Consider the following 19,401-nt stretch of genomic DNA (forward strand, 5'->3'; position numbering starts at 1 on the left):
TTTTTTCTTCTTTCAAATTAAGCCTAGTACGCTGCTGATGCGAAAATAAATTTTCCATACAAAATTTCGTTAACCCTCTACCGCATAGTAACCCATATATGGTTTATCGACTTCATATCGATTTATTCCCGTTATATTGCACCAAATGTCAAAAAGAAAAAACTTAAATAAAACTATGTCTATTTTTTTATAATTAACCGGTTTTTATTATCAGTAAGAGAGTCGTGATTCTGAAATAAACTCATTGTTTCAAGAGCATGTCTAAAGTGCAAATCAGTGAATAAAAGTGTGAACTTTTCAAGCGTTTCTTTATAATAAATAAGTAAGTTGCATCCAATTAAAAATAAGTTTCGTATGAATTTATTATACTTGTATATGTTTACGAAGTTTGTTTTCTGTTTTTTTAATAATTTTTGTCTTTTTTTTGCGTTTTTTCCAAAACACCATATATGGGTTATCATGCGTTGGCGACTTACATTACTGATTTTTGTGGGAATTTTTTTTTTTTTTTGTAAAATGAAATCGAAGACTTTCTATGGAAAAAATAAGTGTGATAATGCTAAACTGGTGATCGCTTTCGAAGTGATGACGATCTAGCTTCAGATTCTGACCCTTTTTAACATCAAACAAGCCATTTCCGAGCACTTTTGCAAATCTGTAACACCTACAATGTCACGAAAAAGGGGATGCCCTTCAGCTTTGGCAGATGATCAAAGCAGAGATGGAACAAAACAAAGCTGAGGGAGCTATATACAAGTCACGGAAGTCCAGCCCCATCTAATCCCGAAACTCCAATTCACTCACAACAACCAAGGGCAAAAGCCGTTGAATTCAATGCTGACTGAAAACATGGACCATATCCCTGAATGGCAAACAAAAACACTGAAAACGTTTTGTGTACGTGTAGAAAATGGAAGGTGTTCTCCTGCAACAATGATAAAAGACAGAGTTTGAATAAATTCCATGAATAAGGAAAGTCCAATGTAATAAAAACATACTTTATAAAACATACCTTGAATGCATACTAAACCATATATGGGTTATTAATTTTTTGCTGGAAATCGACTTGCTGCATACTAACCCATATATGGTTTATGTTTCTAAAAAATTATATATATGTAAAAAAATAAAAACATTTATGTAATACCTCTTTTCAACCCCTAATTAACCTAAAAAGTTGTTAAAAAAAATTTTATTTCATTTCGTTCATAATTCATGCAGTAGAGGGTTAACGAAATCTTAAACGAAATAAAATTTATTTTGTTTTTGATTCAAAACTTATTTTCTGTTGTTTTTTCTTGAATTTTTTGATTTGTACTTTTATTATTTTTACTTTTCTATAATACCGGACGGTATTTTTTAGTTAACATGTTCGCTGTTGACTTTGGAGAGTTCAAAATTTTGCTAGGGATACAAAAATGTTTTGTAGGGATTAAAATTGTAGAGATAAAATTTGATTTTTCCCGATCCGCGTACTAGGCTTATAAGCCTATAACGCTGCTGGAGCGAAAAGAAATTTTCCATAAAAAATTTCGTAAACGGAATCTTGAACGAAAAACTTCGTTTAGCTTTTCGTTTTTCAGTACTTAGCTCTAGCGAAAAATTGGAGAGTTTTCACTCATTTTTCACTTACTTTTTACTGTCTTGTGCATTTTTCTTGACTCCAAGAGCAGTGTTGACGGTTTTTTCACTTTTAATTCATTTATTTCTTGCTTTAAAAATTATTTTCTATTGATTTTTCTTGATTTTAAATAAATTTTGAATTTTTTTTTTTTTTGACTTTGAAAGAATACTCGATGATATTTTTTCGTTAGCATTTTCGTTGTCGACTTTGGAGACTTAAAATTTGTTCGTTTCGCTTCAGCTGCGTACTAGGCTTAAGTAATAAATAAATTTAAGCGGAGCCATTAACATTTTTAAATAAAAATACTTAAAATGTGTTTTTGGAAACTAATTTTTATAAAACAAACTAATCACCCTGTTAATATGTTCCATTTCCAAATTACTCCACTGGAAAAAAATGTTTTGTCATCAAAAAGCAGCTGACATTTTAACTGTCAATTTTGCACCTGTCATGCGTTGTTGAAATTGAATTGAAAAAAGTGCACCACCAACATCAAGCATCAAGTACAAGAACAAGTATATTTTCTATTTTTCACTTGTCCGGACGACCCAAACCAACAATTTATAACGCAGATTGTTTGTTGTTTTTTTTTTTATACAAATTTCCTTATTCATTGTATAATTAAAGTAGTCCCTTATGTGGACAATCACCCCAAAAATAAATGACATTAATACTAAACTTTAAAGTCTGCTGTATGTGATTTGATTTTTTTTTGTTTTTCATATATTTTCTTAAATAAAACCTAGACAGTTGCCTGTTTTCATCCCTCAAATGGATACAATAAAGGTAAACAAAGACTTTCAAATAAATATTGTCAAGATGTACCTTTACGCGCAGGATTTAAAAATTTCTGCTGCAAAAATGCATTCATTTTATCTAAAAAAAAAAAGAACAAAAATATTGCAATTTCTTCATTTTCTTTAACAGAATACTTCTTATGGAGTTTTTAGTGGAATCTTTGATAGTATCAAAGGCATTGCCTTTGTTTTTTACATAGACAGCCAGATCAATCGTCTAAATGATCTGAAGAATATCGAAAAGTCCACAATGAGTGACTTTGTGATGAATCCCGAAAGACTATCATCATCGGCTGATGAACGTAGAATAGGATCTAAAGCGCCAGCAGGTGCTAGTAATATTAAAAAAGGGTAAGCCAAAGAAATCTTATCTAATCATAAACTATCTAACTGATTGACAACGTTTTTTTCTTTGATTTAAAAGCGAATTAAAAATAGCAATGAAAGTTTTCAAGTGCTGTGCACTGAATGGTGGCTTCACGTGGTTGAGTATAATTCTCTTTGAGAATTTGGTTCTGCCTGGCTTAAAACTAATACTCACTTGGTTCTATGGCAGTAAGTCAGATGAACTGCATTATGTTTGGGGTTGGTTGCAATCGCTGCTGTCGATTCTGTTTGGAATGATGTGGGTTCTGCCGATATTCCTGCTGAGTAAAGTTGTCAGTAGTTTGTGGTTTCAGGACATTGCAAATGCGGCTTATAAATTCCGCAAAGGAAGACCACAAATGATACCAAATATTAGTAAACTTATTGCGGATTTTCTGTTTAGTTTGCTTGTGCAGGCGCTATTTTTGGTCCAAAGTATGCTGGTGAATTTGTTGCCATTTAATTATGTGGGACGTGTTTTATGCTTTGTGCATTTGTGCTTGCTGTATTCATTGTATTCGTTTGAGTATAAATGGTTTAATATGGGCTGGGAGTTGCACAAACGACTGAGTTACATCGAATGCAATTGGCCATATTTTTTGGGTTTCGGTGTACCGTTGACTATTTTGACAAATTTATCTAACTCTGTGATTGTGAGGTAAGATTTATTATACTTTCTATGTTGATCATTAATTAATTTATTTTATTTTTTTCTTTTACGAGTAGTAGTTGCATATTTTCAATCTTTTTCCCGCTTTTTATTCTGAGTGCCAATGAAGCTTTGCCAGTCGTTGGAGCAAGGTAAGTGTTACCTATTTATTCTTTTTTGCACATTTTCAGAGTTTGGAATACTTTTTTTTGATACAACCGAAATTTAGGAGTTCCAAAAAATTGTATTAAGTAGATTGATCCTGGATCATACGCTTAAATCATTTGAAACTTTTGAAGTTGTACTTTAAATTAATTCCGGCAGGTTTTCATGCAATCTTCCTACATTTATTTGCCTTGTACAGAAGTTTCTTAATACTGCCTTAATACCTAATTAACCAAAAAAAAAATTGTCATTTTGCTAAATAACAGTGGATAAATAAAGTATTTGAAAATTTATTGCTCCATGAAAGTATACCGACAAATCTTAAAAAAAAAAAAACATTCAAACCAATTTTGTCCCCAAAAAAGGCAAATAGTTAAAATAAAAGGAGTCTCCGTAAATTCAACGTCCGTCGATTACAATAAATTTGTTTAAGATTAAATGATGCGAAGGGCTCTATATGCTTTCTATATATGAAAAATCATCATATTAGGCACCGAACAAGATCAGAAAAGGTGTGGCCACAAACCAATCAATTATTCGGACTTTAGGAACCAGCTGAAATACGCAGGTCAAAACTCTTAACAAAAAACTGCCATCTCGTACAAACTTGACTTGGCCGAGTCGTTAAGACATTGAATTGCTTATTCAGTTTAATTTTATTTTAATTAAGAATTGAAAACTATTTGCAAACATGTCATCGCTCGCTCTTATTTAATTTCTATTCACTCGATTCCAAAGATGTAACTGTTATGTCTATTCTTGAATTTATCTTCGAAATCTGTCTAGATTTCAAACCAGAAGCTCTAGCGTAACAGTTCAACGTTTTGTATACTTCTTATAGTTGTTTAAGCGAATGAATATTTTTGGACCATCATGATTCATCTTTAATAGATTTTTGGCGACTACTTCGTTTAGGAGCTTGGAAATAAAAAGTACTAACTAGGTAACTCCTAACTCAACACAGAACCAGTAGTATGACTTGCGAATAGCTACAAATATATGTAGAAGCAATTCGAAGTTTTGAAAATGATGTTGGTTCGAAGATTTTTATAAATAAGATGCGGATTAATAAAAGCTTGTAACTTTGTTTTCCAAGTCTTTCCTCTATATAAAAAAAAAATCACCGCAGAATCTGCTGAAGATATCATGAAGAATTTTATCTTTTTTATGACCTTTACCATTCGATTAATATTTGCCCGATTTTCTTGGTCTAAAGCCATACTAATAAGGATCTCGGTGCTTGCCAAATACTCGATTTAAAATCGAGGTGAAAGGCTTCTTTCAAATTCTACAAATTCTATCATTTTTTTCTATCGCGCAGATTTATGGAGACATTAAACTTAACCTTAGAGTATATGCTTGCGATCTCCGTACTAGCAATTGTGTGCATATTGTAGTTGAGGTTCCTATTCTAGAGGAATGACCACACCGAGAAGGTATGCGTTGGCGGAACAGGTAATTGTATGAACAAAATCCAACACTTGAACGTCAACATTCCGGTGGCATACCGTACTGCATACCTTTCCGGTGTGGTCATTCCTTCAAACTTCAATAGTTGAATCTGAGATTGTAGCTTAACAATGAAGGTGTGTGAGCAGTGTTGACAAACCTTAAGGTGCTAACGACTATTTCTCCTCAGCGTCTATCGATCTTTAACAACAATTCAAATCCCTCTTTAACTTTAAAAAAAACATTTCTTTTCTTCTTTCAGTGACATCCCACTACGTCTATTTTCACCCGTTGTTGCTGTCTCAAATTTGCTATTCAATCGATCGGTTCGTGTGAGAAAACCAATCACTGCCTCGCCACCACACAATTCACGAACAACTCCGCCAAGTACTAATACAACTCCAGAGCGGAGAACGACTGCTAGTTCTACAGGTAGCACCACAACCCGTCAATCTTTTGCTGCCGTTAACAATAGACGATTACGGTAGCTAGCTGAAGCAGAGCTATCTATATACAACTCCTGACGGTAGACGACTTACAACAACGCCTCCTTCTCCTACTCGCTCATTAAAAAATCCCATGATGCTTCGCTTATGCAAACGCCTTGCGTCGTATGTTTTTTTTTTCTTTTCTTTTTGTTTCAATCAATTGTGTGTAAATAATACGTAAAAGGGTTTATGTCACGTTTAAACCAACAAACTTGACTCGAAACTATATATTTTTTTTTTTAATAATAACTCGCTTTAGCAAGCTACTGCAATGTCCCCCAAAAATATTATGACAACAAACAAAATAATGAAGAACAACGTATTTTTAAGTTTCAGGAGTGTTTTTCTTCTTCTTAGTGTTAACCAAGGTGTTTTTTACTTCAAATAAAAAAAAAAAAAATAAACAAAAAATGTAAAAAAAAATACATATGTATATATTTTTTATTTGTTTTTGTGTTAAACTTATTAAATATTTATTTATTACCTTATTTGTTTTGCTTCTTTTTAGATCAGTTCTTTAATTAAAACGCATCTTTTTATATTTTTGAATATTTATTTATTTTTTGTCCATTATATTTCAAGGTCTTAATTGCCTTGTCATCAGGGTTTAAACAAACATAATCACAATGCGTTTTAATAAATTATATAAACAAATGATTTGAATTAAAAAATAAATAAAATACTAATAAAATTATTTCTATCTTAACAATAAAATATTATTGAAATAAAAAAACAAGAAGGTAACCAAATTATAAAAAAATGAAGAAAACTGATAAAAAGGATTATACTAACACTTGTGTCCCCTAGAATCAAAAACAATCTATTCCACTTTTTGTGAAAAATTAGTTAGAAACGCAGTTTATCTCAATTTTTCAACCTCTTTCTTTGAGTGTGGTTGAGCACTTTCAAAGTCAACTTGTTCCAGAGTTATACTTTATAGAAATATTACAAAACGAATGTACATATTACATATAGTAAAGTAACTAAAGCAAATTATTAGGGAACCCGGCCGAACAGCTCTGATTTTGACGATTTTTTTTTTCAAACGTAGGTAATTGAAAATACTTTAAAGTCTATAGATTAAAAATTGCCGGTGTTGCCGTATTGTTTTTTAAAATTAAAATTAATTTTTTTTTAACAAAACCATTTTTTTCTTAAATTTCATAAAACAAATGATAGCAAAAGATTCTCTAGGTAATTTAAGGAAAATATATAGAAGGCAGTAAGGGACAATCTTCCATCGTTTAAGCGATAAATGCAATTTTCTAACATTCTGACCTCAAACACAAAAAAAATATTTTGAAGACAACGGCAACACCTACAATATTTTAAAATACATTTTTAAAAAGCTCATTCTTATCTCTTAAATTTAATTCCACTAAATTTAATCAAGACTTTTTGAAAAAATGGTCCTCAAACTCAGAATTAAAAAAAAAATGTTATTAGAAAAATTTAAAATTACTTTTTTCCAAACTTTTTCTAATAAAATATGAATTTATTTAAAAAAAATTTTTGGCCATAAATATTATCAGTTGAATTTCGAAGCAAAAAAGGTAAAATATATCACACTTTTGAAAAAAATATGAAAAATTACTTCAATTTCAATACTTTTTTTTTTATTAAAACTGAATTTTTGCATTGAAATAATTAATTTTCTCAAAGACTGTGGTAAATAGGAGCTTTAAATTTTTGCTATTTAACTTTCAACAGTAAGTGTTATTAAATGATTAAAAAATAATTTTATGTTTAGATGTTGAACTTTAAAAAAAAAATAAGTTACATTTTTTTTCAAAACTTTTATTAAAAAAGTTCTTCGAAAATGAAATACTTTTTAGTTTTTTTCATAAACCGTAATAGATATTGGAATTTCCTTTTATAATTTGAAATCATAATAAATGAGGCCAAAAAAATAAAAAAATAAATGCATTTTATATTACGACCAAATTTAAAAAACGACGTGTTAAAATTTTTTCAATAATTTTTTTTTTCAAAAATCTGAGTTCAATTACCATTCTTTCAAAAGCCGTTCATTCAATTAACTTAATTTTAATTTTACATATATGACTAAGCTTCTAGCTTTTAAAAAATGTATATTTGAATATTGTAGGTGTTGCCGTTGTGTTCAAATATTTTTTTTTGTGTTTGAAGTCAATTAATAAGAAAATTGCATCTATCGCTTGAACTATGGAAGATTGTCCCTCACTCCCATATATTTTTTTTCCTTGAATTTCCTAGACAATATTTTGGTATCAATTAATTTATGAAATTTAAGAAAAATTTTGGAAAAAAAAAATTTTTTGTTCACAAAAATCTTCAATAAAATTTAAAAAATCAAAACGGCAACACCGGCAATTTTTAATCTATAGACTTTAAAGTATTTTTAATTACCGACGTTTGAAAAAAAAGATCATCAAAATCTAAGCTGTTCGGCCGGGTTCCCTAATATTGCCAATTTTTGAGCTTTAGTTACTCCACTAATATTTTTCACATTCTTTGAGAATCAAAACAACACTATTTCTGATATAAAGCAAAATAAAATATTGCTAAGTTTCAAAACAAAACTATTCCTATGCATGACTTTCAAAACACTTCTATTCCAAAATTAATTATTAAATATTTTCCGAGCGCGTTGGGTGACAAAGGAAAGCACAGTCAGGTTAAAATCAAAAGTACATGTTTAATTCGATTTAGAAGTTGTTTTTTCAATAAAGCGGGAAAAAATGCTTAGGAACGTTTTTTTTTAAATAACTCAATAAAAGAAAAAGTGGAATAGAATGTTTTTGATTCTAGGGCACACACTTACTGTAATCTTATTGTTAATAGAAATGTTCAAAATAATTAAATTTTAAATTTTCTAAAATAATCTCTTGAATACCTAATACCTTAAAAAATTTTGGTTGAAATAAATTTTTGATTTTTCAATTATTTTTTGTCGATAAACTTTCTTATAAAATAGTCCATTATTTTTTAATAATATTTTATTGTTAAGATAGAAATAATTTTATTGGTGTTTTATTTTTAATTCAAATCATTTGTTTATATAATTTTTTAAAACGCATTGTTATTATGTTTTTTTAAAACCCTGATGATGAGGCAATTACGAACTCGAAATATATTGGATAAAAAATAAACAAATATTCAAAAATATAAAAAGATGCGTTTTAATTAAAAAAACTGAACTAAGAAGAAGCAAAACAAAATGTTAAAAAATATATATAAATGAGTGGGATTCTTCTTTTATTCGAGTAACTCATCTGGAGGCTCCTCCTTGACCTCGGGCACAGTGTGATAAGCAGACATGCTGATCATAGTCTGGAGTGCATCATAACTGAGGGTAGGATCCTTGTCTTCGATTGCATAGCCACCATCCACAATGAATCCTTTAAAGTTTTGTAATTTCTTAAAGTTTGGTTGAGCTTGCAGCAATGACATCACAGTCGGATTGCCCAATCCAAAGAATCGCTCTCCCTGAGCTCGCAAAGGAAGATTGGCGACATCGGAAACACGGACAATTGTGTCCAACAAACCCAAATGACAGATATTGGCGGATTCTCCGAAAAAAACGTGATCAAATTCGGCATCGGGGATTATTTGGAATTGAGGCACCCCAGAGTTGTTGAGGATCTTACAAGTGAAGACACATTTACGTTCGGGCTCTTTTGGATGAGAAAAGACCCGAGTTGCCAGATAACCAACTGGATAAATCCAGTTTTCTGTGTGAAAGTTAGTATTCTCGGCCATGATTTCACCCAAGGCGTGTAAAACAAATCCTCCCAAATTGATGGGAAAAATAGGTTTGCCATTCGCGTCATAAGGAACCTTTTGAATGACTGTTGACTTTTTTGAATTCGTTGATTTATCTTTGCCGCTAGAATTCTTTGGCTGTTTTGGTGTTGTCGTAGTCGTTGACGATGTTTCATCTTCAACTTTGATACGTTTTTTTGGACCACGCTTACCTGGCACTTTAGGAACAACTGGAGTTGTTGTTACTTCTCCATTGGCGGTATTTTCTTGCTTCAAAGTTAATTCGATGTCACTTTCGTGTTTGATGAGGCGTTTGAGTAGGAAGCGGCGTTCTTCTTTGCTTATGATGATGTCTTCTTGAATTTGAGCTATTTGATCGCATAAGGCTGCATTTTCCTAATTAAATATAGTTTTATAAATTTATTATTTTTTTTTGTTTATTTTTTTTTTACTTACAAAAACATAATTTTTGATAATTCGTTTGATTTTTTTATATTTTGATTTATATTTTAAATTCATAACACGAGCATATTGATTATTTTGATAGTAAATTGTTTTAGACATGGTTTTATTTTAAGAATTTTTAGGAAATTAGAAGAATTTGTGAAAAATTGAAATTATTTTTCTATTTTTTGTATAAAAATTTTTTGACAGATGCAGAGTTTGTTAAATAATTTACAGCGGATGTTTTAGTTGTCAAATGGAAAAATGAAATAGCCGTGTTCCACAACAAGAGATCGCAGGGATTTTGTAAGGCTGGGTTCACATTACTCTGATACTAGCTAAAAAGTAAATAATAAAGTGGCCTGACACACCATGAAGGACCAAGGGGTGTAAAATTTGCAAGAATGGAAGCAACCTACAATTTAACACTGTGTCAATGCATATGGCGTTACAATGGGGGTATTCACGATCCGATGCAAATGGTCTTGTATCGTTGTAAAGCCTGGTACACTGCTTGCGCTAAATTATAGCTCCCATACAAATTATCGAAAAATTTTAGCCGAGCTAAAATGGATCCCATACAAATTATCGATAACTTGTATGGGAATTTTATCTCGGCTAAAATTTAGCGCGAGCAGCGTACCAGGCTTAAAAGTGCAAAAGTGTAACATTTTCTTAAAATAAAAAAAAATAAATATAAGGGGTATTCACGATTTGATACAAATGGTCTTGTATCGTTGTAAAAGTGCAAAAGTTATTTTAGTTCTTAAACTAAAATAACCAAATATACAGACTATAATTTTTTTTTACACTTTTACACTTTTGCTATACCCTAACCCTATTGCAAAAATAAAATACAATGGTGTAAAATTTGTCTGTTGTAGTTGTAATTTTACACCTTTTTTTTGCACCGGATCGTGAACACCCCTAATGCGTTTCGATTCAGATTTCCAATTTGGGGATGCTAAACTACTCTTATACTAATTTTCCACCTAGCCTAAATCCGAGATTTATCTAAGTAGATTTAGAATAAATCTCGAAATTTATTCTAAATCTCGGATTGAAAGTAGGTGAAAACTTTAGATATAGGGTAGTTGAACACAAATCTGAGATTTATTGAAATAGATTTAAAATAAATCTATAGCAGCAGATAAATACCCCCAAAAGAACGCAGCTATTATTAGGTCTGTTTGGTTTGGCCTAAAACAGAAATATTTCAAATTTTGTCAAAAATAATGTACAAAACTACACAGTTCCAGAGTACCCAAACAGGAATTGGGTTAAAAATGTTGAAAAAAGTAGAAATATTTCTGTTTTAGGCAGTGTACTCAGCTAGCACATTTCAACTTTTGCAATACCAAATCGTGTAAACCCACAGTACACATAATAAGGTAATATATTGTAACGTTTTATTCCGGGTTCACAATAAAACTTATTTAAATTCCACTTATATTTCCGTTCAAATAAGAACACACTTTATTTCAACTCAATTTACTTTTATTATTCGCTCAAACAAACACACTTTTAAATCACTTTATTTACTACTAACAATTCGCAACACTTTATTTCACTTTGTACTGTACTCTTTCACTTTCAAGATTAAACTGTATCCGGTCGGTGTCCACGCTGCCCTTTTATACCTGAAATTCGGAATTCGAGAATGTCTTCGAAGGTTCTCGTCTTTGCTTCTCGAAGCTTCCTTTCCAAGAGGGGGCGCTTCATACTTCCAGTCCAGTGGGATATTTTGGGATATTCAGCAGTCGAGGGAATTTCTTTGGATGCGTTCAGAGGGTAGTTTCTTAATTACTAAAGGTCCGTTCACATTTCTACCTTTACTGTAGCAGGTAGTGTGTTCAGACTTTTATCTTAAAAGTAGTTCGGTAATTCATCGTTACATTGCCCCCCTCTTAGGATTGTTCGTCCCGAACAACTCCATTGCTTCTTTCACCATTATAACGATGTAAACGGTCACAATGAACTACCTTTAATTTGCCTCTTACCCCTCTCTGTATACGGTAAACCACGTCGTTGATTCTGGTTATTACTGTGTAAGGGCCTTCCCAGTTTTGTTGTAGCTTCGGTGATAGTCCCTTTTGTCGGTGGGGATTGTAAAACCACACAAGTTCTCCTTCTTGAAACCCTGTTGCTGTCGCTCGCGCGTCATATCTTGTTTTCATCCTGTCACTAGACGCTTTTATATTTGTCCTTGTCCGTTGGTGAATGTCAGCCAGTGTTTCTTTCAGGTTATCAACATACTCATCTATTTCCTGTGGCTCATTTGGAACACATCCGAATTTTATCTCACTTGGCAGCCGTATTGTAGAACCAAAAAGGACTTCCGATGGTGTATGTCCAGTGGAACTATGTGTTGCACTTCTATAAGCCATCAAGAATAATGGAATATGTCGATCCCAGTCTCGTTGATTATCGTTGACTACTTTTGACAGGTGTTCTTTAAGTGTCCTGTTAAATCGCTCAACCATCCCATCAGATTGTGGATGAAGCGGTGTTGTTCGCGTCTTCTTGATGCCAAGGAGTGAGCAAACCTCTTGAAAAATCTTAGATTCGAAGTTCCTTCCTTGGTCGGAATGAAGTTCCATGGGTACTCCGAACCTGCTCACCCAATGAAAGACAATCTTATCCACAACTGTTTTGGTTTCCTGGTTTGGGATGGCAAATGCCTCAGGCCACTTGCTGAAGTAATCCATCACTACGAGGATATACCGGTTTCCTTTGTTGGTTTCGGGAAAAGGACCTGCCACGTCTATTGCAATCCTCTCAAAAGGTGTGCCCACATTGTACTGATGCATCTTGCTTTGCATTTTTCTAGCTGGTCCTTTGCTAGCGGCACAAGTATCACATTTTCGGCACCACTTTTCAACGTCTTCTCTCATACGTAACCAGTAGAATTGCTGGCGTACCTTTTCCAGCGTCTTGTTGATGCCTAAATGGCCTCCAGAAGTTCCCTCGTGCATCTCTCGGAGAACATCATTAACCTTTGACTGAGGTACGATTAGTTGCATTACATAAGATTTACCATCTGCGGATTCCCACTTACGCCTGAGTAACCCTTCTTGCACATGAAGTGAGTCCCATTGTGCCCAATATGCTTTGAGATTGGGGCTTCGGTCGGAGATGTCGGCCCATTCTGGTTTCTCTTCATGTTCCTTCCATGCAAGGATGGGTTCGATGTCCGAATCTTCCTGTTGGGCCATCCTGAGTTCTTCATTACTCCAGCCGCAAATGGGATCAGCTCTCGTTCTTTTTACAGCGACAACTTCCTTTTCCTCTAGCCGTGTGCAATGCTTGCAGTCTTGCTTGCACGGGCGCCGAGATAATGCGTCTGCATTTGAATGTAGCTTTCCTCTTCGATGTTGAATCTGACATTGATACGTCTGGAGTATCTCGATCCATCTTGCTACTTGACCCTCTGGATTTTTGAAGTTCAAAAGCCAATTTAGTGCACCATGATCTGTGCGAAGAAGGAACTTCTGTCCATAGATGTACTTATGGAAGTGCTTTGTTGCCAATACCAGAGCTAGAAGTTCCCTTCTGGTCACGCAATAGTTTCTTTCTTGTTTCGAGAGTACCTTGCTGAAATAGGCAACGACCTTTTCTTCTCCGTCATGAACTTGCGATAAAACAGCACCAACTCCAATATTACTTGCATCTGCGTCAATGATGAATTGTTTGCCTGGAGTCGGATAGGCCAACACAGGAGCTTCACATAACCGTAGCTTCAGTTCCTGAAAGCTTTTCTCACACTCACCTGACCATTTAAAGGGTTTACCCTTCTCCGTAAGCTGGTGCAAGCTTTTGGCGATTCTCGCAAAATCCTTCACGAACCGTCGATAGTACGTTGCCAGACCCAGGAAACTCCGAAGTTGATGCTTGTCCTGAGGGGTTGGCCAGTTCTTCACAGTGTCAACTTTTTCAGGATCAGTCTTCACTCCTTGGGATGAGATGATATGCCCCAAATATTTAACCTCGGTCTTGAAAAGTGCACATTTCTTTGGATTCAACTTAAGATGTGCTTCTCGTAGCCTCTGGAATACAGCCTTTAGGTTTTCACAGTGGTCATCAAATGTTTTTCCGTAAACGATGACATCATCCAAATAGACTAGGCAAGATTTCCAGGTTAATCCATTCAAAACGCACTCCATCAAGCGCTCAAAAGTAGCTGGGGCATTACATAGCCCAAACGGCATGACATTAAACTGCCACAGACCATTTCCTGTGGAGAAAGCCGTCTTTTCCCGATCTTCTGGATGGATTTCTACCTGCCAGTAGCCACTCTTCAAGTCCAAAGTCGAAAACCATTGTGCTCCTTCCATTGCATTTAGAGTATCGCTGATTCTTGGCAGTGGGTAGCTGTCTTTCTTCGTCACATCATTCAGCCTGCGGTAATCGACACAAAATCGAGTGCTTCCATCTTTCTTTTTGACGAGAACTACCGGTGATGCCCAAGGGCTTTTGGAATTTTCGATCAGCCCATCTTTCTTCATTGTCGATATCATTTCTTCAACTTCACCTTGTTTGGCCAAGGGGAGACGTCTTGCTGGTTGACGAATCGGCCTAGCATCTCCTGTATCGATTCGATGCTGCACGAGTTGTGTTCGGCCGTACTGCCCGCTGGGTGAAGAGAAGATATCCGAATATTCGTGAAGAAGCCTTCCCGCAACATTAAGCTGATGTTGACTCAAGTTGTCTGATTTAAGAATTTGAGTCTTTAGTTTCTCAGAGTTCATAGTCATCTGTATGTCCATCTCATTGATCTTAGTTATTGCGGACACAGATTCACATTGCCCAACAACTTCTCCTTTCTTAAGCTTGATTGGGTACGGTTTGATGTTAAGTATCCGTACAGGTACCATGTTGTTCTTTGGTGCCACAAGAGTCTTCCCGATGATGATGTTTTCGGAACTTTGCTCAACTTCTGGTTCAACCATGAGGTATCGATGGCTTCCAAAGTTCCCCTTTAACTTGGTCCACACAAAAACTTCTGAAGAAGGAGGCAGGCACATGTCTTCTTTGATGACAGTTCTAATTGTTGTCGAGTTTTCAGTGCCATAGACCATTGGAATCTCTACATTTCTGTATTTCAGGACTTGATTACCGATATCCAAAATGATTCCATGCTCCTTCATGAAGTCGATTCCAATGATGCAGTCGTCACATATATCTGCCACCAAAAACACATGCGAAAACTCTAGTTCTGCCATACGGATCGTAAGACGAACTTCACCGTACACCCTTGCTGCTTCTCCTGTGGCGGTCTTCAGACGGTAGCTGTTGGTGTTATGTAGCCATGTCATCTTCACCAAGTCTCTTCGTACAATGGAGGCGGTGGCACCGGTGTCAATTGTAGCCACGTGTTGTTTGTTGTTTATGGTCGCCTCCACTGTCAGACTTTTGTTGTCTCGTTTAGTCTGTGAGACTTGAATTGTGGTTCTGGGGCCAACGATACCAGAAACCAGCTTCTGCCCCTCGAAGTTGGTTCTTACTCGTTTCCCGAATGGGAATCAAGTGGAGGATGAGCGTTGGTTGTATCGCTTACCTGTTGTTGGGCAATATTCCTGTTTCCACAGTGTTGGCAAGCAGTTCTTCTTGGTGGCAATCTGCACTGCCGCTGGAGATGTCCGGTCTTGTTACAGTTCCAGCATCGAGCAGCTCCGTCCCTCTGGTTTCTTTGGAATGCGAGTTTTTGACAAGAGCATTCTTCCACTGCAACTTCTCTTACCCGATGAACGCCTTGAGAAGCCTGTTCTGCTGCTTCCATAGTCAGTGCAAACGCTAATGCTTCAGGAAGGGAACGTTTTCCAGCTGTTCGAATTGCTCGCTGAAGATTTATATCAGATACAGCACGTACAAAGGCTTCTGTCGCAAACTGATTGATAATGTCGTCTTCTGCTGTCGGATATGCCAGATGAGCTAACCTTTCAATATCTGCTTGGAGTTGTTGCAGAGTTTCTCCTCTTTTCTGGACTCTTGTATTGAGTTGGACGCGGAAGACTTCCTGCATATGGCCATCTCCAAAGCGTTTTTCAATGACCTGGACAACCCGACAAACAATTTTGGCTCTATAAAGCTTTACAGATGCAAATGTTGCTTCTGTAAAGCATTATAGAAGCAAAATTGCTAGTAGGGAAGAGCGTTAAAGTTACCATTCTTTTCTGGTGGTAAAGTTTGTAACAACTCAGCAGCAGGACCTCTAAGAGCAAGAGTCAGCGCTATACATTTGTCTTCGTCATCCCAGCCATTTGTTGTGGCAGCTGCCTCAAACTGTTTCTTGTAGATCGACCAAGAACTTTGTCCATCAAAGGTTGGTGGATGCATTTCCTTCTTCTTTGAATACTCACCAGAACTTTCTCGGGCCTTATTTTTTCGAACCTTGTCCAACTCTTTAGCCATGTCTTGGAATTTATCTTCGAACTTTGTGTCCATCGCCAACAGCTTTTCTTCGACACGTTCGTCAAGAGCAGTGAACTTTTTCTCGAAATCACCAAGCCTTCCCTCTAAGAGATTTTTCTGTTCTTCAAGAAGGTTCTTTTGCTCATTGCCTTGCTTCTCCATTTTTTCGAGAAGATTCTGTTGTTCACCCTTTTGCTCGGTACGTTGTTTTTCCATTTGTTCGAGAACACTCTGTTGTTCACTCTTTTGCTCGGTACGTTGTTTCTCTATTTGTTCGAGAAGATTCTTCTGTTCATCCTTTTGTTCTTTACGTTGCTGTTCCATTTGATCTTTCTGTTCTTCAAATTTTGCAAGGAGAACAGCCATCATGGATGACATATCGGAACTAGTACTTACTCGTTCTTCTACCATTTCAACTTCGAATTGAAATGTATCCCAATCTTCGTTTTTCTGGGTTAAATAATCCTGCAGGCGAATAATGAGGTCATTTTTCGATCCAGCAGTAGGAAGACCTCGTTTAGTTAATTCCGCCTTCAGCTCAGTCAAACTTAACTGATTTAATGTCTTACCCATTTTAACTTTTTTTTTTTTTTTTTTTTTTTAAACGAGAGCACTATTACTTATTTCAAAATGTTTTAAACTTTGTTTATTGTTAAAACACACGCGCACTTTTTATTTTATTCGCGAAATTATCCGATTCGCACAAATATATAAGTTTTATTCCACTTTTCTGACACCAATGTAACGTTTTATTCCGGGTTCACAATAAAACTTATTTAATTTCCACTTATATTTCCGTTCAAATAAGAACACACTTTATTTCAACTCAATTTACTTTTATTATTCGCTCAAACAAACACACTTTTAAATCACTTTATTTACTACTAACAATTCGCAACACTTTATTTCACTTTGTACTGTACTCTTTCACTTTCAAGATTAAACTGTATCCGGTCGGTGTCCACGCTGCCCTTTTATACCTGAAATTCGGAATTCGAGAATGTCTTCGAAGGTTCTCGTCTTTGCTTCTCGAAGCTTCCTTTCCAAGAGGGGGCGCTTCATACTTCCAGTCCAGTGGGATATTTTGGGATATTCAGCAGTCGAGGGAATTTCTTTGGATGCGTTCAGAGGGTAGTTTCTTAATTACTAAAGGTCCGTTCACATTTCTACCTTTACTGTAGCAGGTAGTGTGTTCAGACTTTTATCTTAAAAGTAGTTCGGTAATTCATCGTTACATTGCCCCCCTCTTAGGATTGTTCGTCCCGAACAACTGCATTGCTTCTTTCACCATTATAACGATGTAAACGGTCACAATGAACTACCTTTAATTTGCCTCTTACCCCTCTCTGTATACGGTAAACCACGTCGTTGATTCTGGTTATTACTGTGTAAGGGCCTTCCCAGTTTTGTTGTAGCTTCGGTGATAGTCCCTTTTGTCGGTGGGGATTGTAAAACCACACAAGTTCTCCTTCTTGAAACCCTGTTGCTGTCGCTCGCGCGTCATATCTTGTTTTCATCCTGTCACTAGACGCTTTTATATTTGTCCTTGTCCGTTGGTGAATGTCAGCCAGTGTTTCTTTCAGGTTATCAACATACTCATCTATTTCCTGTGGCTCATTTGGAACACATCCGAATTTTATCTCACTTGGCAGCCGTATTGTAGAACCAAAAAGGACTTCCGATGGTGTATGTCCAGTGGAACTATGTGTTGCACTTCTATAAGCCATCAAGAATAATGGAATATGTCGATCCCAGTCTCGTTGATTATCGTTGACTACTTTTGACAGGTGTTCTTTAAGTGTCCTGTTAAATCGCTCAACCATCCCATCAGATTGTGGATGAAGCGGTGTTGTTCGCGTCTTCTTGATGCCAAGGAGTGAGCAAACCTCTTGAAAAATCTTAGATTCGAAGTTCCTTCCTTGGTCGGAATGAAGTTCCATGGGTACTCCGAACCTGCTCACCCAATGAAAGACAATCTTATCCACAGCTGTTTTGGTTTCCTGGTTTGGGATGGCAAATGCCTCAGGCCACTTGCTGAAGTAATCCATCACTACGAGGATATACCGGTTTCCTTTGTTGGTTTCGGGAAAAGGACCTGCCACGTCTATTGCAATCCTCTCAAAAGGTGTGCCCACATTGTACTGATGCATCTTGCTTTGCATTTTTCTAGCTGGTCCTTTGCTAGCGGCACAAGTATCACATTTTCGGCACCACTTTTCAACGTCTTCTCTCATACGTAACCAGTAGAATTGCTGGCGTACCTTTTCCAGCGTCTTGTTGATGCCTAAATGGCCTCCAGAAGTTCCCTCGTGCATCTCTCGGAGAACATCATTAACCTTTGACTGAGGTACGATTAGTTGCATTACATAAGATTTACCATCTGCGGATTCCCACTTACGCCTGAGTAACCCTTCTTGCACATGAAGTGAGTCCCATTGTGCCCAATATGCTTTGAGATTGGGGCTTCGGTCGGAGATGTCGGCCCATTCTGGTTTCTCTTCATGTTCCTTCCATGCAAGGATGGGTTCGATGTCCGAATCTTCCTGTTGGGCCATCCTAAGTTCTTCATTACTCCAGCCGCAAATGGGATCAGCTCTCGTTCTTTTTACAGCGACAAATTCCTTTTCCTCTAGCCGTGTGCAATGCTTGCAGTCTTGCTTGCACGGGCGCCGAGATAATGCGTCTGCATTTGAATGTAGCTTTCCTCTTCGATGTTGAATCTGACATTGATACGTCTGGAGTATCTCGATCCATCTTGCTACTTGACCCTCTGGATTTTTGAAGTTCAAAAGCCAATTTAGTGCACCATGATCTGTGCGAAGAAGGAACTTCTGTCCATAGATGTACTTATGGAAGTGCTTTGTTGCCAATACCAGAGCTAGAAGTTCCCTTCTGGTCACGCAATAGTTTCTTTCTTGTTTCGAGAGTACCTTGCTGAAATAGGCAACGACCTTTTCTTCTCCGTCATGAACTTGCGATAAAACAGCACCAACTCCAATATTACTTGCATCTGCGTCAATGATGAATTGTTTGCCTGGAGTCGGATAGGCCAACACAGGAGCTTCACATAACCGTAGCTTCAGTTCCTGAAAGCTTTTCTCACACTCACCTGACCATTTAAAGGGTTTACCCTTCTCCGTAAGCTGGTGCAAGCTTTTGGCGATTCTCGCAAAATCCTTCACGAACCGTCGATAGTACGTTGCCAGACCCAGGAAACTCCGAAGTTGATGCTTGTCCTGAGGGGTTGGCCAGTTCTTCACAGTG

At 36.0% G+C, this 19,401-nt stretch overlaps 2 protein-coding genes across 2 annotated transcripts; one reads left to right on the forward strand and one right to left on the reverse strand.

The window, feature by feature from the left end:
• The first annotated feature begins 2,191 nt into the window (after positions 1–2,191).
• Positions 2,192–5,938, forward strand: LOC129906311 (etoposide-induced protein 2.4). Its single transcript, XM_055982013.1, has 5 exons — positions 2,192–2,410; positions 2,552–2,772; positions 2,846–3,445; positions 3,514–3,588; positions 5,313–5,938. The coding sequence occupies exons 1-5, from the start codon at positions 2,396–2,398 to the stop codon at positions 5,536–5,538; spliced, it is 1,137 nt and encodes a 378-aa protein (XP_055837988.1). The 5' UTR covers positions 2,192–2,395; the 3' UTR covers positions 5,539–5,938.
• A 2,739-nt stretch (positions 5,939–8,677) lies between these two features.
• On the reverse strand, positions 8,678–9,928 carry LOC129921303 (transforming growth factor beta regulator 1). Its single transcript, XM_056003068.1, has 2 exons — positions 9,739–9,928; positions 8,678–9,678 (listed from the first exon to the last, which is right to left on the reverse strand). The coding sequence occupies exons 1-2, from the start codon at positions 9,844–9,846 to the stop codon at positions 8,776–8,778; spliced, it is 1,011 nt and encodes a 336-aa protein (XP_055859043.1). The 5' UTR covers positions 9,847–9,928; the 3' UTR covers positions 8,678–8,775.
• Positions 9,929–19,401: the final 9,473 nt, after the last annotated feature.

The sequence above is a fragment of the Episyrphus balteatus genome, chromosome 1 (genome assembly GCF_945859705.1).
Source record: "Episyrphus balteatus chromosome 1, idEpiBalt1.1, whole genome shotgun sequence".
Classification (NCBI taxonomy): Eukaryota; Metazoa; Arthropoda; class Insecta; order Diptera; family Syrphidae; genus Episyrphus; species Episyrphus balteatus.